The sequence below is a fragment of the Eurosta solidaginis genome, chromosome 2, assembly GCF_040869045.1.
Source record: "Eurosta solidaginis isolate ZX-2024a chromosome 2, ASM4086904v1, whole genome shotgun sequence".
Classification (NCBI taxonomy): Eukaryota; Metazoa; Arthropoda; class Insecta; order Diptera; family Tephritidae; genus Eurosta; species Eurosta solidaginis.
Window position 1 is genome coordinate 206,945,702 of NC_090320.1, and position 24,240 is coordinate 206,969,941.

General features: G+C 34.4%; 1 protein-coding gene across 4 annotated transcripts in view; it reads left to right on the top strand.

Annotated features, from left to right (window-relative positions):
- Positions 1–23,127, top strand: part of AP-2alpha (adaptor protein complex 2, subunit alpha) — a 78,662-nt gene extending 55,535 nt beyond the window's left edge. For 3 of the 4 annotated variants that reach the window (XM_067767005.1, XM_067767004.1, XM_067767006.1), the window contains exons 10-11: positions 15,059–15,263; positions 15,367–23,127. In XM_067767005.1, coding sequence (XP_067623106.1) covers positions 15,059–15,263; positions 15,367–15,444 — 283 coding nt within the window. In that variant the 3' untranslated portion in view covers positions 15,445–23,127. The remainder of the gene's footprint in view (positions 1–15,058; positions 15,264–15,366) is intronic. The other variant, XR_010949760.1, reaches the window with a different exon arrangement.
- The last annotated feature ends 1,113 nt before the right edge of the window (positions 23,128–24,240 follow it).

Consider the following 24,240-nt stretch of genomic DNA (forward strand, 5'->3'; position numbering starts at 1 on the left):
AAGCAATGCCAAAAATATCCAGAGATGACTATAAAATGTTCCGTAAAAAACGTTTGAATGCTAACAATCTTGAAAATAATATCGAAATGGTAACAAAAATTGTATTAAAATCATCCTTAAAGAAATCCCGTGATGACCCAAAAATAGTCTCGAAACTGCCTAGAAACAGATAAAAATGACCTGTAGATAGGCCCGAAATAATGCGAAAAAAACGTTCCAAAATAATCCCGTAATGATCCGGAAATAGTACTAAACAGTAACCGTTTGGTTCCAAAGTAATGGAAGGAGTACGGTCTGCGGTATACTGTCTGCTCCGAAAATAAACATGTCCTACAAGCTGCCAGATCACTGGGGTGTTTTTCAGGCGAAAGTAGTAGCTGTAACCAAAGCAATCTCGCATAGCACAGCATCTAAAAGCGTGTTGAAGTGTAAGCAATCCCTGGAAAGAATCGCGATAGGGAGAAGCGTACATCTTTATGGGGGTCCAAGGCATATGGGGATAGGTGGGAATGAAAAAGCGGATGAACTAGCTAAAAAGGGTGTATCCCTCAAAGCTTGCTCCGTAGACGTCCAAATTAGATTGGGCTAGATTAGGCGAAAGTTCCAAACGATCGACCAAGCGGGAAAGGCGTGGACCCAAGCGCGGGGCAAAGGTCGAATATCATGTGTAGATCTAACAACCTTAGACTAACAAAGTTACTCCTATCATTAAAAAAAGAGCACTGTAGACTCATGACGGGTACTCTGACTGGGCGCTGCCTTCTGTCGTCACATGCCTTTAAGCTAAGCTTGGTCAGTGATAGCAGATGTAGGAAGTGCGGGTTGGAGTAGAAAACAATCCAGCACATTTTGTGCTCGTGCCGTGCGCTTACCAGGCTAAGACTCCAGCTATTAGGAATGATGCAGCTGACAGATATAGAAGCAGCAAGTGGCATAGGTCCTAGAAATCGTATAGTATTTGCCAAGAGGATGAAGTTATTTTATAACATAGGTTCTGGCTTTTGGTAGGTTTTTTCAGTTTGGTCGTTGAACAAACTTCTGGTAGCACTACGGACTCATTCAGTCGATGTGAAGTCGTCACGGACCTAAACTAAACCCGAACAGTCCCCAATTTATCCGGAAAACATTCCCTGTGGTTGCTCATTATTTTCAAAAACTATTTCATGTATTTACATCCACGTTGACTAAACTACCAGCGGATTTCGGCCAACGTTTCGAATTAGCTTCAAGAATTTGCTACCTTCACTTTTTTTCTTTCAAAGAGCCTATCTCAGAATTTTAATGAATAACACCCTGTATTGGATATCAGTGGAAGAACGTCATGTTGAATTTTTTTTTACTTATAAGCCCTATCTCAACGCATAATGTATTGGTACTATGTTGCGATGGGGCATTTTTGAAACGACAGCCGAGATGTGTGGTATTCAACTCGACCCGCTCTAAAGAGCATTGAGCAATACTCTTATAGTCAATTTTTTATCATTGATATTTTTTTCGTAGTAAATAAAACAAAAGCAAGTTTGAGAATTACCTGTGCATATGTGAATGGAACTGAACGAAAAATAAGAGCTAAAAAATAGAACATAACAAGTAAAGGTGTCTAAGTTCGGGTATAACCGAACATTATATACTTAGCGTGAACTTTAACTGTATATATCATTTCAGATAAATTACTTTTCTACATAACACGTGGCACTGCCCATTTAAAAAAAATGTCTCCCCATTTCCTCTTACAATACAACTTGATAAGTGAAATATCATTGATTCAAAACTATTTTTGCTAAGTTATAGCTTATTATTCTAGTCTACAACCCTTTTAACCTTTAACTATTGAGGTGAAATATTGGACGTAGTTATTGTGTTGGGGTAAATTTTACCCCTTTATAATCTATAAATAATTTTTGTCAACGAACAAATTTTTTTAATTATTTGTTTTTAATTGGAATAATAAAACACATTTTTAAATGAATAAAGTAATTATGTATGAGTTAATCGGGGATTGCCCGTATTGCCTTTTTAAATGTATAAAAATAAATAAATGTAAGGCGCGATAACCTCCGAAGAGATCTAAGGCCGAGCTTCTCTTCCAATTTGCGTCGTGCTCCTCTTGATTTTTCCCTACAAATTGGCCGGACGGGACCTACATGTTTTATGCCGACTCCGAACGGCATCTGCAAGGCAGATGAGTTTTCACTGAGAGCTTTTCATGGCAGAAATACAATCGGAGCGCTTGCCAGACACTGCCGAGGGGCGACCCCGCTTAGAAAAATTTTCTTCTAATTGAAAAATCTTATTTCTAAAATTTTGATGTTGCTTTGCCCGGGAGTTGAACCCAGGGCATACGGCGTGATAGGCGGAGCACGCTACCATCACACCACGGTGGCCGACATATTGTATGTATGAAAACATTTATTTCAAGCAATTTTTAATTTTATAATTTATTTATTAATTTGGTAAAAATTTAAACAACGTGACATCAGGACCGATAAGGCGACAGCTGTTTCGATTATACCTTGTAAATCTCTTCAAAGCCTTTTCTCCCGGGAGTGGGATTCGAACCCGCACTCCTACGATAGTTGAAATGGTTACAAACGCATTCAGCTACGTTAATGTCTTAGTTGTTGTAAAGTTTTTCCCAATTGCCTTCTTTTGCAATATTAATCTTCTACACATCACATACTTCGTATGTAGTTATGTGTTGAAGTTATGCATGTTTGTAAGGCGGTTTCAGAGAAACTTGGTGTTGTTGCTATTTTTGTTCTATTTATAGAACTACAACGAATTAACCAAATGTTGTCTGTTATGTATGAGTTAATCGGGGTTGCCCGTATTGCTTTTTTAAATGTATGAAAACATTTATTTCAAGCAATTTTTAATTTTATAATTTATTTAATAATTTGGGCAAAATTTAAACAACGTGACATCAGGACGGATAAGGCGACAGCTGTTTCGATTATACCTTGTAAATCTCTTCAAAGCCTTTTCCCCCGGGAGTGGGATTCGAACCCGCACTCCTACGATAATTGAAATGGTTAGATTAGATTAGATTTATTCATTTTCTTTCAAATCAAAATAATTTTTTACATGTTTACATATATAAAATTGCCACTTAAATTAATACATTGAAACTGAAAGAAAAGTAAGGCATTCTGTAAAGTTATCTAAAACTTTAGTTTTGAATGCCATCTCAAAAAAATTAATAAATATATACAAATGTGTGTGGGGTGAAAATAGTTAATAAGTTGAAGTTAAAGTTACAAAATGTAAAATAAAATGTATAACAATAGAAAATAAAAATGTTGAAATTAAATTACTAAGTGGTAGAATTCAGCAAAGTTTTGATGTCGTCGTGTGACTGCTCTAATAAAAATGATTTGATATGTTTTAAAAATTCGCACATATTTCTAATGACACGTATAGACGCAGGTAGCGTATTGAAAGCTTTACAAGATACGATAGTAAAAAAGTTATTATAATGGGTAGTACGAGATGTGGGAACAGCAACAAGTCCGAGTGAGTTTTGCCTCAAATTATAATTATCCGTGACTAGGCTGTGTAAATACCACAACGAATAAAGAATATTTTTAAAATCTTGTAATAGTACATGTCTTTTACTGGAAGAATTTTCAGCTCTCTAAACAACTCCATGCTGTGGTGGAAACGGTTCACATTACATATTTTCCTTATGACACATTTTTGAGCAGTAAGAAGTTGCTGGATTTTACTGTGAGACGCACCACCCCAGCAGCATATGCCATATTGAAGCTTAGAGTGAACCAAAGCGTAATAAAGCGTCTTCAGCGTTGCGTTTGAACATATATTCCTTAGACTATAAAAATAGCGCACAGTAGATCGCATGTATGCCTTCAGGCGAGAAATATGTGTTGACCAACTTAAGGATTGGTCCATAGAAACACCCAGATATTGGTAGGTATCAACTCTTTCAATTGGGAAACACTTATCGCTACAATTTGTTTCATGATTAAACGATGTACCAGAGCACGACATATTGCTAAGGGAGAAACGTCTGCAGTCAGTGGCGTGGAATATAATGGCAATATCAGGTGAGGTTCTTGGATGTAAATTGAAATACATCAGTTTAGTTTTATTGCTGACAATCAGTTTATGTTTAGCAAACCACACTCTCAACAAATGAGCATCGAAGTTGACGCCTGCTACCAAATCCAGATAGTTCGATGAACTATAGGCTATAGCAAGGTCGTCTGCAAAACCGGTAACCTTGCCATAGAACGGCAAAGAAAATAAAGAATTCGAATAAACAAGGAACAGTATTGGACCTAGAACAGACCCTTGGGGTACTCCTAAGGTAGTTGTCACAGAATTGCTTAAACAATTGCCAACCTTTACTTTCTGCACTCTTCCTGATAAATATGATTTGAGCCAATTGTACATAAAGCCACGAAAGCATATGCAATACAATTTATCTAACAGTATTTGGTGATCAACCATATCAAATGCTTTCGTGATATCAATAAACAGGCCAGCATAGTTCTGCTTTTTGTCTAACTCGCCATAAATAACGGAACAAAAGCTCAGCAGGGCATCTTCTGTTGAGAGTCCAGATCTAAATCCGTATTGCATCGAGCTGAAAAAATGTTTGTTGTTAAGAAAAGAAAGAATTCTACTTTTAACAAGCTTTTCAAAAGTTTTGGAAATAGAAGAAAGTAAAGAGATTGGTCGGTAATTGTTTATATCTTTTTTGTTCCCCTTTTTATATAAAGGAATGACAACAGCACATTTTAAATCAGTAGGAAAAGTTCCAGAGTACACGCTTTTGTTAAACAAATAAATTAAAATGTCAACCAATTTTAAAGAGACTTTTTTCAAAACCTGATTTGAAACACCATCAGAGCCACAAGATCTGGAGTTGTCCAACGATTTTACTACCTTCAGTAATTCAGTGCCAGTAAAAGGTTCAAAGAAAAAACTACTATCTAAATTTGAAATATCTGAGTTATTCATTGAAAGTTCGTATGTATAAGTAGTTGTATAAGTTTGCCCGATTGCTGAAAAGTGACTATTAAAAAGGTTTGCTACAGTTGTGGGATCAGAAATATTTAGGCCACTATTACATAAAACAATTGATGAGTCAATTGATTTAGGACTCCGATTTAAAAGGCTGTTTATAACATTCCATTCCTTTTTTGGGTTTCCAAACGACGACCTGAATTCATTTCGATAGAAACTGTCGCGTTCCAATCGTACTTCTTTTCTTAACCTTCTACAAAGATCTCTATGTCGACTACGAAGCCTTGTATTCGAAGGATTTTTAGTGCTCTTTCTTCCAAGCTTGTTTTTAAGGCGAATCTTTTTCGTCAACTGCTTACTTATCCAAGGCTTTAACCTTATATCAGATCTAGGTGAAGTTACGGAGAAGGTTGTAGCCTGAATGTGGCTTATAAAAGTATTTAAAAAAATTTGGTATGCATTGGATACCTCTTTCTCAGCAAAAACTTTGCCCCAGGACTCAAACCGTAAGCTTTGATTAAGCAAACCGAAATTAATCTTGGTTAATTTTGAACTCGTGTTACTTCTATTTATGCTTTTTTTCCATGCAATATTTATTACTATACCAGTCATAGTATGATCTGTAATTTTAAAGTCAAGGTTTATGCCGGAAATATTTTTAAAAGTACTAAAGCTGCTGCGACCAAAAACATGGTCGATGCAGCTTCCAGAAACACTACGAGTAGTTACATTTAAGAATGATGTTAAACCATGATTAGCCATAAGCGTTAGGTAGTTATCAGTTGTATCACTCAGTCTGAGGATATCCAAATTAAAGTCACCTAAAATAATGAAATTGCCTGAATTCTCGCTACAAAGAAGAGTTGAAAACTCTTCCAAAAATGTCTGTGCAGAAACCGAATGTAATCTATAGACACACATGAAATTAAAAACTTTGTCAGATATGATTAAGGAGATCTTTAATATATCTGCGCTTGTAATGTTATACTCGACATATTCACACTCGTAAATATTTCGAACAAAAACTCCAACACCACCTGCAGAATATTGGTCATTAGTGTTAGCAAAAAAAGTATAGCCAGGTATCGTAAAGTCTCGTATTTCATGAGAGTATTTTTATATTTCAGAAACAAAAATTAAATCGAGTTTGTTTTTAAACAATTCAAAATGACAGACCAAAAGATCAAAATTTTGCCGAAGACTGCGTATATTTTGGTGAATAACAACAAAAGAGTCACTAGTACTACCCAATAAATTTAAATCATTAATAGGCGTGTTTATGGCATCGCTGTCATTATATAGGAAATTTAAAAATACCATTAATTTTGATGATAAATAATTATATGAATCTAAGTCATTTTTGACAAATCGTCAAAAGTTCTTAAAGCAACAGCCTCGCCATTATCAGCCTTTTTTATCATGATTTTTCCATTTTTCAATCACAGATACTTATAACTTTTTGATTTTTTTGTTTTTTTTGCCGCTGTAAACAAAGCTCTATTGAAATTAGTGAGACTGTCATTTATGTAAATATTGTGTTTGTTTAAATCACCAAAAAGCTCAGTGGTTAATTTTCCCTTTGCCTTTTGTTTACTAGACATCACTTTTCTCTTCATCTCAATAGAAGCAAAGTGAACACGCAGCACATGACCCAAATGAGAAGATTCATTTCTCTTCTGTAGTTTTTTAATATAACATCTGCTTAAATCTTCTGTCGTCACGGTTATACCCAAAGCAGAGCTTAAAATATTTTTTGTGCATTCACTGGCATTCTCACTTGCTAGTTGCGGCACACCAACAATGTCGACAGCGCTGCTCAGCAGTTGTTGCTCTCTCCAGTTCAATGCACTTTCAAGCTTGCATACTTTAGCACACAGTTTTGAGTTTTCCTCTTTGAGCTCCTTTACAATGTTGAGAAAATCAGTATTTTGTTTCTTTAAACTAATGATCTCGTCATACAACAACTGCAAAGTTATTTCTTTCGTACCTGTATCATTATTATTATGCACTTGCACTTGCTGATGGAGGTGGGAACCACTTGCGTTGGTGTTGTTATTGTTGTTATTCGTTTTGGGAATATTTGCGCTGTTATTTCCAAATGTCTTTTGCGTTTGTTGTTTTTGTACGTTTTGCATGTTCTGCTTTTGCTTAGAAGGCGCCGATGACATTAGTTTGTTTGATGTTTGTGAGGCAGTCTTCGTTGCGGTCGGAGCAGATACATCCATGGCAGCAGCAGATATAGAAGCTGACAATGGCTGTTGATGTATGGACTTTCTGCGCAAAATAGAGCATGATTCGCATCGATGCTTAATGTTGTTGCACTTCATATAGTCCAAATCATCAGCAGTAATTTTGGCGCAAGAGGCATGATAAAAACTTCCACAATCCGCATACGCGACTTTGTTCACATCCACTCTATCGACTTTGTCTTTGCAAGTTGGACAAAACATATTTATGTATGTATAGAAAGGAACGTATTGGCTATAGTGTTGAAATAAAACGTATTAACAAAGCGCGCACCCCACGACACTGCGAAAACATGTCCGCACACAACGAAAGTCAATATCAATTTTTCATAAACGCATTCAGCTACGACATGCCTTAATTGTAAAGTTTTTCCCAATTGCCTTCTTTTGCATATATTAATCTTCTACACATCACATACTTCGTATGTAGTTATGTGTTGAAGTTATGCATGTTTGTAAGTCGGTTTCAGAGAAACTTGGTATTGTTGCTATTTTTGTTCTATTTATAGAACTACAACGAATTAACCAAATGTTGTCTGTTATGTATGAGTTAATCGGGGATTGCCCGTATTGCTTTTTTAAATGTATGAAAACATTTATTTCAAGCTATTTTTAATTTTATAATTTATTTAATAATTTGGGCAAAATTTAAACAACGTGACATCAGGACGGATAAGGCGACAGCTGTTTCGTTTATACCTTGTAAATCTCTTCAAAGCCTTTTCTCCCGGGAGTGGGATTTGAACCCGCACTCCTACGATAGTTGAAATGGTTATAAACGCATTCAGCTACGTCATGCCTTAGTTGTTGTAGAGTTTTTCCCAATTGCCTTCTTTTGCATATATTAATCTCCTACACCTCAGTATGTAGTTAGGTGTTGAAGTTATGCATGTTTGTAAGGCGGTTTCAGAGAAATTTGGTATTGTTGCTATTTTTGTTCTATTTATAGAACTACAACGAATTAACCAAATCTTGTCTGTTATGTATGAGTTAATCGGGGATTGCCCGTATTGCATTTAAAAACATTTATTTCAAGCAGTTTTTAATTTTATAATTTATTTAATAATTTGGGAAAAATTTAAACAACGTGACATCAGGACGGATAAGGCGACAGCTGTTTCGATTATACCTTGTAAATCTGTTGAATAAATAACTCCAATATTGAATAATGGAAAAATGGCCTTTATTAAAGTACTGCACAATAACACTTATACTTTGCAACCAGCTTGCTCAATAACCAAACTGACTGATAGCTTAAAAGAAACTGATCTATTTCCCGACAGATAGCGTGCTTAACTGAAACTGCTTGATAGCTCAAATCAAACTGAATTCCAGCGCCTCTACATTTGCTGCCTTTTATACTCTCTGATTTCAACGTTCGCATCTTCTAGGCGCTTCCATTTTCAGAATCTACTAGTTGCCTACAATGTGACATCAGGACGGATAAGGCGACAGCTGTTTCGATTATACCTTGTAAATCTGTTGAATAAATAACTCCAATATTGAATAATGGAAAAATGGCCTTTATTAAAGTACTGCACAATAACACTTATACTTTGCAACCAGCTTGCTCAATAACCAAACTGACTGATAGCTTAAAAGAAACTGATCTATTTCCCGACAGATAGCGTGCTTAACTGAAACTGCTTGATAGCTCAAATCAAACTGAATTCCAGCGCCTCTACATTTGCTGCCTTTTATACTCTCTGATTTCAACGTTCGCATCTTCTAGGCGCTTCCATTTTCAGAATCTACTAGTTGCCATCAGCTCTCAAACTTCTCAGCTGTAACTACAATTGCACGATTTTATAGCCTCTCTCATTGCATACTTTCAGGAGTATCTCAGATAGATGCATGTGTTTGTGCATTGATTCTCAGCTGCTCGTATACGTACATGGTACATATGTGTAGACGCAATTATTGTTTCGTTTATGTAGATACATAATGATTGATCTATGGATGTGCATGATATCACTGTTTAGCATCGGCTTAGAGATAGCAGCACCCCTTAGTTTTGCTAATATTCGTAACACTGCCCTCCACCTAAGTCTGATCGTCCCGATCAGACAAATCTCCCGATCTAAACGCCGCTAGCATCACCAAATGTACCACTCTTCTAATCCGTGGTTTCCCAATGGTTTGTATGCGGTAGATTGTATCACTGATCTTCTTCACAACTTTGTACGGGCCTTCCCAACTGCACCGAAATTTGGCTGGAACATCTTTCCGCCGGTGAGGGTTGTTTAACAGTACCAAATCTCCCTCCAAGCAACCTTCAGAATTTTTGTTCTCATTGTACCTGCGTTTCATCTTACTACTCATTATTCTTGATCGTTCCCTCGCACTCTGTTGTTTGGCCAATGAACTTCTTCGCAGAGCTTGCACTTTACGGATTGACTTTGCATCCTCATTATCGTCTGGAAGTTTCACAACAGTAGTGCGCGCTGGCTTGAAACCACCCTTGCATTCTTTCTGAAAAATTCTTCCAGTCGTTTTAGTGCGTCCATTAGGGTTTGTCGATGCCGGTCTTTTTCTCGCAGGTTCTTTTAATTTCGCTTTATTTGGCCCATTCGATCCATCAACCTTTTCTTTTGACTTTCGTGGCCTTTGTCGAGTCCTCCACCATTACTCGATTACAACTGAACCCTTTCTCCAACTTGAAGTTAAGTGGTATAACCTGGTTCTCATAACGCATCACCCTTCTCTGCATATTGATCTTGATGTCATGGCCAACCAAGAAGTCCACTCCCAATATGACTTCTTCAACGATCTTCGCAACAACGAATTTGTGTAGAACCGTGTCCTTACCAATCAAGACTTCACATATCACTTCTCCCTGAACTTGGTTATACTCGCCAGTGACCGTACGCAACCTTGCTCCAGGTAGCGGTTTTACTCTCCTGTTTACCAATTCAGATCGGATCAAGGAATGAGATACGCCCGTATCTACAGTCAGTACACGCTCCTTGCCATCCAGCTTTCATTCGACGGCAAGACTGCTCGATTTTCTTCCAATTTGCGACACAGATATCACAGGACATTCAATAGCTGGGGCACGTTTTCGTTCTTTACATCTGACACGCTCTTGCTTATCTCCTCCAGCTTTGCGTTTACGGCCATCCACATTGTTGGAACTACTAGGATCAAGATCGCAATGACGGGCAATGTGACCGGGCTTCCCGCATTTGAAGCATTTGATAACTTCTTCACTCCGCATTCAGCTACGTCATGCCTTAGTTGTAAAGTTTTTCCCAATTGCCTTCTTTTGCATATATTAATCTTCTACACATCACATACTTCGTATGTAGTTATGTGTTGAAGTTATGCATGTTTGTAAGGCGGTTTCAGAGAAACTTGGTATTGTTGCTATTTTTGTTCTATTTGTAGAACTACAACGAATTAACCAAATGTTGTCTGTTATGTATGAGTTAATCGGGGATTGCCCGTATTGCTTTTTTAAATGTATGAAAACATTTATTTCAAGCAACTTTAAATTTTATAATTTATTTAATAATTTGGGAAAAATTTAAACAACGTGACATCAGGACGGACAAGGCGACAGCTGTTTCGATTATACTTTGTAAATCTCTTCAAAGCCTTTTCTCCCGGGAGTGGGATTCGAACCCGCACTCCTACGATAGTTTAAATGGTTACAAACGCATTCAGCTACGTCATGCCTTAGTTGTTGTAAAGTTTTTCCCAATTGCCTTTTGCAATATTAATCTTCTACACATCACATACTTCGTATGTAGTTATGTGTTGAAGTTATGCATGTTTGTAAGGCGGTTTCAGAGACTCTGGTATTGTTGCTATTTTTGTTCTATTTATAGAACTACAACGAATTAACCAAATGTTGTCTGTTATGTATCAGTTAATGGGGGATTGCCTGTATTGCTTTTTTAAATGTATGAAAACATTTATTTCAAGCCATTTTTAATTTTATAATTTGTTTAATAATTTGGGAAAAATTTAAACAACGTGACATCAGGACGGGCAAGGCGACAGCTGTTTCGATTATACCTTGTAAATCTCTTCAAAGCCTTTTCTCCCGGGAGTGGGATTCGAACCCGCACTCCTACGATAGTTGAAATGGTTACAAACGCATTCAGCTACATCATGCCTTAGTTGTTGTAAAGTTTTTCCCAATTGCCTTCTTTTCCAATATTAATCTTCTACCCATCACATACTTCGTATGTAGTTATGTGTTGAAGTTATGCATGTTTGTAAGGCGGTTTCAGAGAAACTTGGTATTGTTGCTATTTTTGTTCTATTTATAGAACTACAACGAATTAACCAAATGTTGTCTGTTATGTATGAGTTAATCGGGGATTGCCTGTATTGCTTTTTTAAATGTATGAAAACATTTATTTCAAGCCATTTTTAATTTTATAATTTGTTTAATAATTTGGGAAAAATTTAAACAACGTGACATCAGGACGGGCAAGGCGACAGCTGTTTCGATTATACCTTGTAAATCTCTTCAAAGCCTTTTCTCCCGGGAGTGGGATTAGAACCCGCACTCCTACGATAGTTAAAATGGTTACAAACGCATTCGGCCTTGTCCGTCCTGATGTCACGTTGTTTAAATGTTTCCCAAATTATTAAATAAATTATAAAATTAAAAATTGCTTGAAATAAATGTTTTCATAAATTTAAAGCAATACGGGCAATCCCCGCTTAACTCATACAAACAGACAACATTTGATTAATTTGTTGTAGTTCTATAAATAAAACAAAAACAGTAACGATACCAAGTATCTCTGAAACCGCCTTACCAACATGCATAGCTTCAACACATAATTACATACGAAGTATGTGATGTGTAGAAGAATAATATATGCAAAAGAAGGCAATTGGGAAAAACTTTACAACAACTAAGGCATGACGTAGCTGAATGCGTTTGTAACCATTTCAACTATCGTAGGAGTGCGGATTCGAATTCCACTCTCGGGAGAAAAGGCTTTGAAGAGATTTACATGGTATAATCGAAACAGCTGTCGCCTTGTCCGTCCTGATGTCAAGTTGTTTAAATTTTTCCCAAATTATTAAATAACGGTTTTTGATTTATGAATAATAATATTTGTAAAATTGATTTTATCCCAAGTGGGCGGTGCCACGCCCATTTAAAAAATTTTTGAAATTTTTATCAAGAGTTTCAATAGCAGTCCACACGTCAAATTTCAACATTCTAGGTGTATTATTTACTAAATAATCAAGTTTTTTTGCGTTTTCCAAAATATTATATATGTAAAAAGTGGGCGTGGTTATCATCCGATTTCGCTCTTTTTCAATACCAATCTATTCTGGGTCCAGATAAACTCGTGTGCCAAATTTGGTGAAGATATCTCGATATTTACCCAAGTTATCGTGTTAACGAGGAGACGGACAGACGGACGGACGGACGGACATGGCTCAATAAAATTTTTTTCGATACTGATGATTTTTATATATGGTAGTCTATATCTATCTCGATTCCTTTATACCTGTACAACCAGCCGTTATCCAATCAAAGTTAATATACTCTGTGTGCAAAGCGCGTTGAGTATAATTACAATTTCGAAATCATTATCGAAAAAAAATTTATAAACTTTTAAAAATCAGTATCAAAGCTTCCAAATCTTTACTTCGAATTGCAGAAAACTGTTTGAGATTGTGGTATTGTAGTCCAATTCATTTTTGTCTGACCAAGGCGGTTTCAAATTTTTTTGATGCAAAGTGGAATAATAATAATAGCATGTACTTTGTCAGACTGAAATGAAAAGGACTAAAAACGATTTTCCGAAAATCAAATACAAATTTTGAGTTTTCTCGAATTTTCCATTTTTTTCGAGAACGTCGAAATTCTATTAAATAGTTTCGCAAAAGTTGAAACAGCGTAACATCAGGGCAGACAAGACGACAGCTGTTGCGATTATGACTTGTAAATTTTTTCAAAGCCTTTTCTCCCAGCAGTTGAATTCGAATCCGCACTCCTGTAATAGTTGGACTATTGACAAACACATTCAGCCGATAATTGAAATTTATTTTCATATTTTTATTATATTATAACTTTGATTGGATAACGGTTGGTTGTACCGGTATAAAGGAATCGAGATAGATATAGACTTCCATATATCAAAATCATCAGTATCGAAAAAAAATTTGATTAAGCCATGTCCGTCCGTCCGTCCGTTAGCAGGATAACTTGAATAAATATTGAGATATCTTCACCAAATTTGGTACACTAGCTTATCTGGACCCAGAATAGATTGGTATTGAAAATGATCGAAATCGGATGATAACCACGCCCACTTTTTATATATATAACATTTTGGAAGACCCAAAAAACCTGATTATTTAGTAAAAAATACACCTAGAATGTTGAAATTTGACGTGTGGACTGATACTGAGACTCTTGATAAATTTTTTTAAAATGGGCGTGGTCCCGCCCACTTGTGATAAAATCAATTTTACAAATATCATTAATCATAAATCAGAAGTCGTTAAACCTATCGTAACAAAATTCGGCAGAGGTTGCCTTTATTATAAGGAATGCTTTGAAGAAAAATTGACGAAATCGGCTAAGGACCACGCCCACTTTTATATAAAAGATTTTTAAAAGGGTCGGGACGAATAAAATAAGATATATCTTTGCAAAAAGAGCTTTATATCAATGATATTTCATTTCCCAAGTGGATTTATAACAATAAATAGGAAAAACTTCAAATTTCAACAAATGGGCGTGGCACCGCCCCTTTTAAGACTAAGCAATTCTCTGTGTTTCGGGAGCCATAACTCGAAAAAAATTTTACATATTGTAACAAAATTGGGTACACATATTTTCCTTCTAGCAGGAAATATTTCTTGTAAAAATGGATAAGATTGGTTAAGGACCACGCCCACTTTTATATAGAGGACTTTAAAAATGGTCGTAGGCAAAAATAATAAGTTAAATCTTTGCTAAAAATGGTTTTGTACCAATCGTATTTTGTGCCATTATAACAAGAAATGGGAAAAAATTCAAATCTTGAAAAATAGGCGTGGCACTGCCCCTTTCTTACAATGCATTTCCCAACGTTTCTGGAGCCATAACTCGACGAAAAATTTGGTGCACATGTATGCCTTTTAACAGAAAATATTTTCAGTAAAAATGGACTAAATCGGTTAAATCGCCTTCTTTTATATAAAAGATTTTGTAAAAGTGCGTAGAAGCAGGTAATAATCTATTTCAGTAAAAGTTGGAAAATTTCGTTAATAACCCTGACCTTTTTATACTTTTTTGTATATACTTGTAATAATTAGGAAAATCCCCGTATCTGAAGGAAAACTGCATTATTACCCGCTCAAGGTCATTGGTGTTAGCCTCTGTATCCTTTTTGCTTCTTTTAAACGAAAATTAGTTCAGAATAGAACCATATGTATTATTGCGCAGCCTTGTAACACTATTATGCAAGCAAAACAAACAACAACAGCATTTCAAGTGTACAGTTGGGTATGTAATGTCCGGTTTCACCCGAACTTCGATTTCCTTACTTGTTTATTATACCAATCATTTAACATTTACCAGCTCTGGTCTAAAACTGCAATTCAAATTGATTATTCGAAAATTCAAACTTATACTTTGTCAGACTAGAAGGGGCTTAGAAAAAGTTTCCTGAAATTCTTAACACAAATTTCAAAACTTTAAATTTTTCCAATTATTTCGAAAACGTTTTCGAAACTGGTTTACATAGTTTTCGTTATACAATTCATTAAAGTAAAACCCAATTCCATTGAGTTTTCAAATATCCGAATGATTCTTCCTTTTGAAAAATAACTCGTTGTTTTTTTCTTTAATTTCACAGCGAACAACAGAGAGCACAAAAGGTATTCAAGGCACAACAACCATTGGATTTACCGGGCGCTCGTAATAAACTAATTGGCTTTGGCATGCAACTCTTGGAAAATGTTGATCCCAATCCCGATAATATGGTGTGTGCTGGTATCATACATACACAAACGCAACAAGTTGGCTGCTTGCTGCGACTGGAACCGAATAAACAAGCGCAGGTTGGTTTTGTTTAAAGCTATATATTTCAATTTGTTACGTGATGTGTTAATATTTTACTTATAAAAAAAAAAAAAATATTTTACTTAAATTAATTTTTTATAGATGTTCCGACTGACAATACGCGCCAGCAAAGAAACTGTTACGCGCGAAATTTGTGAGCTGCTTTCAGAACAATTTTAAAAGAAAAAAGAATAAAATTTAGCAACGACGACTTTCTTAGTATAGGCTACAAAAAACAAAGAAAAGTTAATATTCAAGAAAATATATAATAGATTAAGACACTATTAGGCGCTTGAATAAATAACCTGTTCATAACTGTTCTTGTAAATTAAAAGGGAGCAGAGAGTATATATACATATATTATGTTGGAGAAATAGAAAAGATGTAATGAATAAAATAAAACAAAGAAAATTACTCAGAAGATAAATACCTTGAATCTTTCAGTATCTCTAACTCTCTCCTATTTAGCACAATTCACTAATTTAAAGGACACACTACTTTTTACCACTGCAAATATATAGAAAAACGTACATGTATGAACTAGTATGTTTGAATGTACATATTTTGCAAACTTCATATGTTAGTAGAATGATATAGCTTTTGCAACAAATTAGCGTATGAAACTTCATTTTGCATGAATATGCATGTGTGTGTGAGAATGCGAAAAAAAAGTGCCGCATTAAGTTGTTTCAACAGTATTTAAAAATTTAGTTAACTGAAGCATAGCAGTATAAATATTTTTCATTTTCACTCTCACAATAACACTTTTATTATACAATTTAAATAATAATCATAATACGGTGCGTTTCATAATTATAAGGTAGGGCAGCATTGACAGGTTCTTTTGTATTATTTATCTATACATTTTAATTTAGTATGCGTCAAAAGCAATTATAAGATTTGACTTAATACTTTCGAAGATTTACCTTTTAATCGATTATAATACATGTTACATATTTAAAGGATACTTTTCAAATAAGAAAAGAAGGCAGACTACAACTTAATTTTTACCTTTTTGATTTTCTAAATATGGTAACGATTTTAGGGAATATCCTGCTTATTTGCAACCTTCTGTTTACGTTCGTATCGCTAAACTGTTGAATAAAACACTCCAATATTCTGTATTACAAAGTGGTCTTTATTAGACTACTTTGAAAGTACTTCGCAATTAAACTTCACTTCACAACTGATACCGTGCTTAAATCAAACTGATTCGGACTACTCAGCTTCTGCTGCTTTTATACTCTCTGCCCATATGTCTAGACGTTTCTTCTTCTAGAATCCTCTACCTGGTCACCAGCCATACGCGTGTGCATTTGTGGTGTGTAACCGTATGCGTGTGTATATGTGAGCGAAGTAGTACCTGATGATGACATGCGTTTGTGAGAGTCTCTCTGCTGCTTGTATGTATGTGTGTACATGATGATTAATTTGTTTACGTACATATAAGTGTGGCAGCTTGCTTTATTGTTGTTGTGGCTTTACGTAGTATCAGATTAGTGATGTGAGTAGCACTTATGGTGATTTCTTTTTTACACGAAAATGTTGCCTTCACTCCAACTCTTCAAAAAGTTGTGTTCTGTTGAAAATCAGTGTAGCCTCAATAGATTTCCTCTACCATTATCTTTTCTCAACAACCTACCCCTAAAAATGGCGAAAAATGCAACATTACTTGCCCTCGCTGCCATTGACGGTGCAGAGAACAGCCCTGTCAATCAGCTGATGAATCACATTGACAAATAAACACAGTATACTAAAAACAGTATACTAAAATGAATTTTATTTGAATAAATATAATTTGCGAAAGTTTTTGTTTCTTTGGCGCGAAGAAACAGCTGATTACGTGACAGTGTTACAATTTTTGTTCTTTTCAAGTCATGCAGGTTGGCACTGAACAGTTTAAGTGGCTATAATTTCACAGGGCGAAGTGAGAATCTTAAAAATGTTTGCCCCTGAAAGTGGCGACATTTTCATGTAGAAAAGAAATCAGCATTAGTGTTACTAATATTCGTCACAATATTTTAGGAAGGAAGGATTCAATTTCGAACTTCAAAAGCCAATATCCATGCTTTGGAGGCTAACTTCGAAAAACGTAGACCTTTCTTTTTTGCCTAAGCCTCAATATTGCGATGGTACCATTTCGAAAGCCACTATGTCCTCATCGGCAGGCAATTTCGTGTGGTCTCAATATGTTCAAAAATATTGGTTTAATTCAATACCCAGAAAAATTTGGTTTTTCTCGTACAGAGCTATTGCATTAGGAAACTAAAAAAGTAACAAGAAACAAATATATACTACTCAAATAAAACAAGTAGGCATACCGCGCTGATATTTTGACTTTTTTAAGTGCATATAGCGAAGGGTATAATTTTGAACTTGAAAAACTAACAACTATGTTGTGGAGGCTAACTTCGAAAATCGTAGAAATTTTATTTGCTTATATCTCAATCTCTTTTAAAAATATTTTTTAATGTTCTTTTAATGCAAAATGACGTAACTTGCTTGTTTTGCCAAAACTTGTCCTCAATTGCTTACTTTAATAACTATGAAAAACACTGCATTAAACCGTGAAATACTTATTCGTTTGGAATTAAAACTAGTATTGAAAAAATAAAACATGTTGAGTTATATATATAAAATCATTAAGGCGTCAAACGTAATTAGATAAATAATCAAGCACATCGCGATAAGTTAAAATCAGATGCTGTTAAAAATATCTGTAACAAAAAGCATAAAATGAAGTTGAAAAGCTTGTCTTTTTAAGTTCGAGCTCAATTGCACGAACTTAATAAAAAAAAGATTTCAAATCGATCATTGTTGTATTCGACTCCTTGTGATATGGATACATTTTGGTAAAAAATTCATTTTATTATAATGTAGAAAAAAAGTATTAAGTAAATTCTAAATATTGAATTTTCCAGCTTTTTAAATCATTTTTTTTGGATATACATATGTATTTCAAAATCTTTAAGTTACAAATATTGCGGGATATGTTGTAAAGTGTAAAATTATAAATTATCAAACCGACCTTCTCTGACAACTGAAGACATACAGCTGAAAAACGAAAGTAGCAGCAAAAGTTGTTAACAAATATGCTGAGATATATTCCCTTTTTTTATGAATTTTGGTTTAATTTTAGAAAATAGTTCATTCAATTTCAAAAACGTTTTCAGAAAAAATCGAGATCTGCTTAGAAGTATTCATGTACTTTTTAGAAATGTTTACTTAAAACTTTCAGAATCTTTTTTAGTATGCAGTTTCGAAATTCGAGATGTGCTCACTATTTGTCAATTCGAATTTTTACTTATGTTTGACTTTTATAAGGCCAAAAAGAGTGACATCAAAAACTGCCTCAAGCCAACTTGCTGGTCTGTTGTGGTAAAAAGGTTTTTCATTATGTCATACTACTGGCTCGAAGTCGATAAAGCAGTGCGTGCTCAAAACCCACGCTAAAATTTTTTATTCATTCACTCAACAACCTATTTCATCATTTCCAATTTATTGACATGACGACTGTTTGGCAAACGAAAATAAATTGCCATTATGTTAGCAAATGACATTCGAATGTCAAATATGCGATACGGTTGGACATAAGCCGTTTTCACTTAATGGTCAAATTTCAATCAGTTTCTTCAACCCTTCTGTAATTTCATTGTAACCCCATTTACACTGCTACAACAACAACAACTTATTGGTTAATTTAATTGTCACTTTGTAGTCAAAACGTACGGCAAACGCCTTCACCGTTGTATGCAGGCCGTTTTCATAGACATCGCCAAGTTTGGGGTTAAAGTTGACCTAGTGAAAACCAACCATTCCGAGTGCGCAGTTTAGTAGTGTATTCCATATTAGTGTAACAAAAAACAAGTTTTCAGTCTGATACGTTTTGTTTTGTTGATTTTCTGACAGAGTGGATAATTGATGTACATTGAAACGATTTTCTGTCATCCCTTGTCAAATTTCCTTCTGAAAAGTGATAATGGTGATGGCGCAACGCCGAAAATGGTTTGTCTCCAAACCAAATTTGACAACTTCAAGTCCTTCGAAGTTCGCATTCGTTTTGACAATTTTTGTTCAAAGAATGCTTTCGATTTTCCTTAATATTAAAGAAATTTAATTATACTTAATTAGAAGAAAGCGAATACAGCCTTCGGAAAAAATTTGCTAAAATTCAATGAGAATTTCAAGGAATTTCAAACTTGCATGTTTTCAAAAGTTTCTACAAAATTATCAGCCCTATTCTGCATTTCGACTTGGATTGGAATTTTTTCGATTTGGCAATTTTGGTATTCTGTGTTCCAATCTCTTTCGATCCAACTTCGAATCGTTCGATTTTGTGTATTCTGCATTTCGGTCGTAGTTCCGTTTTTCTAAGTTGCAAATTTGTTGGCGGGAAAATATTTTATTTTTATTTTTTTATTAATTTATAATAGAATTTTAACAAAAATGTAAGTAAAACTTGTTAAGAAACGTAAAAGGCTTGATGATGATTGTTTTTTATATGTTTCCAGGTCAAAAACAACATGTCGATGTCGAAGTCCTTGGACGTATTTACCCCGCAAAAGTATATAACACATACTTGAAAGCATCCTTATTAAGTCGATTTTTTTTTTTTTTGATCCTAAATAACAAAATAAGTCATTAAACTTTACCACTTAAGTTCAATTTCTTACAATTCGTCAATCATCTCAAATGGATTACACAAATCTCGCAATACTTGCCTTTCTAGTCTCGCCTGGCCATTTTCGTATGCGTTGCTTTCCAACTCCACAAATAATGCCGCGGCTATTGATTCCATTATAATAGACAGCTATAATTTGTGTCTGTTCGTAGGGTTCAGTTATATGCCAAAGCAAGCTGCCAGAGTAGAGGAAGGTGAAGCGAAAACGTAAACAATCCTTGCGGAAAGAAAAAATAAATCTTCATAAAGTATTTTAAGCCAGTACAATGAAATTAGCATCCATAAAATTCAGAAAATGTCAACTATATTCGTGCAGAAATCCGTTTTAACAAAACTTGGTGGCCACGGCAGGGAATTGGCCAAAAGAACGACAAAAATACACATACAATTATGAAAGCACTTCACTCAAAAAAATAACACTGCGGCATATATTGTATTGCTTTTTTGTACAAAATGTCGTGGATAATAAAATATAAACGTTTTTCAGTGTTTTTTTTTACAAATTTTCTTTAATTTATTTTGTTCCAATGTTCACACAATATCGAAAAATCATTTTCTCTTCCTCTTCTCGTTACGATTCCGTCGTAATGCAGAATACCAAACTTCGATTAAAGCGGAGCGTAGAACGGGCACGTAATCGAAATGCAGAATAGGGGTGTATATATATATATTGTATTGCTTTTTTGTACAAAATGTCGTGGATAATAAAATATAAACGTTTTTCAGTGTTTTTTTTTACAAATTTTCTTTAATTTATTTTGTTCCAATGCTCACACAATATCGAAAAATCATTTTCTCTTCCTCTTCTCGTTACGATTCCGTCGTAATGCAGAATACCAAACTTCGATTAAAGCGGAGCGTAGAACGGGCACGTAATCGAAATGCAGAAGAGGGGTGTATAGTCAAAATTTAAAATGAATTAACTTTCGAATTTTTTCGAAGAAGTTTTCGAAATTGGTTTTAATCAATTCAGCGGAGTCATGTTTCAATCATCTATATACATAACCTTTTAGTTTCAATATTTTTTCTTAGAAAACTTATTTGAATCTGAATAATCTGGGTTCCGAAAGTTTTTGAAATTTCAAAAAAGCTTTGAAACTCAATTTTTTTTAATTAAATCTGTATAAATATATTTTGTATTTCAAATTAAAAAGCCGCAAGTGGCACTTCGCAGCCCATTGAACTGTTGTCTCACAAAGCGTATTAAAGGCCGTTTAAAAGTTGTGTTGAATTTTAAGATCTTTTTTCTGAACGCATACATTTGTTTCTTCGATGAGAGTTTAAAACACTTGAAAGTTGAATATTGTTGGACAAAAATTCAATGGGCGACAAATCTGTATTTTCGGTTTATTATTAAACAAAAAAACAATTTGAAAAATTTCCTACAGTTTTTTGGATTCCTAAAAGATTAACAAACATGGATTTTCTTATTCGAGAAAATTTCCCGAATTCTTCAATTCGTTTCAGCGCAATTGTAATTTTCTGAAATTCAATTACGACTTTTTGAACTGAAACTCAAAAAGGTGTATAATATCAAAAACTAAGTCTTACGATGTGGACCCAAAGTCGATACGAAGTTTTAACCATAACAAAAATATTGAAACCAAAATGAAATTATATAAACCGTTAAAGTATGTCAATGCTGCGATGGTGATATATATGAAAAGTGGTGAATATCTTTGAATTCGAGTTACAAATATTAGTATTCTAAGTTGGTATGTTTAATGATGTGTTGAATTAGACCTAAATTTTTAAGAATTAATGAGCTTAACATCGGTAAATAATAATTGTTATTCAATTAGTATTTTTGGGTTTTATTGGGAAAAACTGAAAAGAAGGAAACATTTACTGGAATATTGCGATGGTACCATTTCGAAAACCGCCACGTCATCATCGTCAGGCAATTTCGTAATGTTTATTTATTTCAACAGGTTTCACCGAGATCGAACCGCGGTCAAACTGCTGAAATCACAATCGCCTAACCATTGGGCTAATGTGTTGCATTTGCTTTCTTGGCTAATTTCAGTTTTATCCCATTTTCACGCTCTCGCAAGTTTTGTTATCTAAACCATTTTTAATGTAGAAAGTTATATAAAATCCTGTAAAGATAATGAAACTAAAGGAATCTGAAACTGTTAGATGTATGCATTCAAATTTGAAAAAACATCAATTTTGTATTGAAAAACACCCGAGCAAATGTGTTTTGAGGACCAGTTAAAATTACCGAAATATTTTTGACAAGTCTGCTGTAGTGGCCGTACGTTGTAATTCATAAGACTGTCGGCGCAAAAACGGTGTAAACGCCTATGCAATTTTATCCTACATGCTAAAGATACCAAGCAATGACAGAGCGTGGGTTACACCACTTTTGCGCTGATAGTCTCATATGACCCGGCTGTTAATTAATTGTTTGGTAACTCAAACGTTTTCTGTATTTGGAAAAGTTAAGCTGAATTCGAAAAAAAAAATTTAGATATTACCAAAATATACCCATATCGCATGCGACGTTGGAATGTCCCATATATGTATATATACACATATATATAATCGAATATTAAGAATTAACTATGACAGAACCTAAAGGAGCAGGCATTGTAAAAAAGATAAAAGTAAAAATACTTCTACCTATCACAAAATATAAATCTTTAACTATCATATGTATGGTATACTACATATTACATACATATGTCAAAGAAATCATGAGTTATATATGTATCTAGTAAACAACAAAATAACTCGGTTATGTGCTGGACATAATCTGCTATCTAATGATATTTCAAAGAAACTAACATATATGTATACAATGTACATACATTTATTTTTTATTAATAACTTCATTATGACTAAATATTGTAGTATGAATAATTAATTGTCAGTAAAGAATTGCTGTAGGGCTAAATATGTACGTATATGTAACTGTTTAAGATTTCGTTGACGTTATGTCATTGCAGAACTAATCAATAACTACTATTTAAATATGCACTAAATACACATATATTATTGTAAAAACACATACATACATATATGCATAGACACACACAGATGTAAAAAAAAGTTGAAAGAATTTGAATAATCTCATACTAAGGACAAATAAACTTAGCATCATGTTGATTAAATATAACTTGTTGAACAATTGAATTTGTTGAACAAAATTATAACACGATAATATATCCAAAAAATAATTTGCCTTTTTTCTTTTCTACATGGAACTACGTATACCACTTTCAGAATGCTTTAAACAGTTATATATAGGCAATACGCAAGGTCTACTATTCGACGTATGTATGTGCTATGCTTTAATCAAATTTTATATTCGAAACCATGGAAACCACTCAAATTATAAAATTTGACATGACACTTTTGAACTGCCCAATAATTTTTTTTTAATTTCAAAATGTTTTTCATAGATATCTAACGGATTCCAGGTTCGATTCGAGCTCAAGGAAATGATATTCTCAAGCTGATATCAAAAATCATTCTCAAACTATTCTCCAACCTAGAAGAGATTTTGAGAATTTTCTAGTTCTCAAATGAATATCCAGCACAGTTGAAAAAAAATATTCTTCAAGGTGGCTAAGCCAACACCATGAGTAACAACTTTTTTTTTTGCTTTATAAAACCATGACCCTTTTGTTAAGACTTTCAAGATTCTCAAGTTGAGAAACAGTGCTTGAGATTTGAGAAGTATGTTAGTTATCTAATGGTACTCAAGCCAAAATGCTTATTGGGTACATATTCGAAGGCATTGCTCAGAGAAAAAGAGCTCTGATCTAATGAGTAAAAGATATAAATTAAACAAGTAAGGAAAGCTAAGTTCGGGTGTAACCGAACATTACATATTAAGATGAGAGCTTTGGAGACAAAGGAAAATCACCATGTAGGAAAATGAACCTAGGGTAACCCTGGAATGTGTTTGTATGACATGCGTATCAAATGAAAGGTATTAAAGAGTGTTTAAATGGAGTGGGCTTTAGTTCTATAGGTGTACGCCTTTTAGAGATATCGCCATAAAGGTGGACGCCTTTTAGAGATATATCGCCATAAAGGTGGGCCAGGGGTGACTCTAGAATGTGTTTGTACGATATGGGAATCAAATGAAAGGTGTTAATGATTATTTAAAAAGGAGTGGGCCTTAGTTCTATAGGTGGACGCTTTTTCGAGAAATCGCCATAAATGTCGCCTGTGGTGACTCTAGAATGTGTTTGTTATGGGAATCAAATGAAAGGTGTTAATGAGTATTTTAAAAGGGAGCGGGCCTTAGTTCTATAGGTGGACGCTTTTTCGAGAAATCGCCA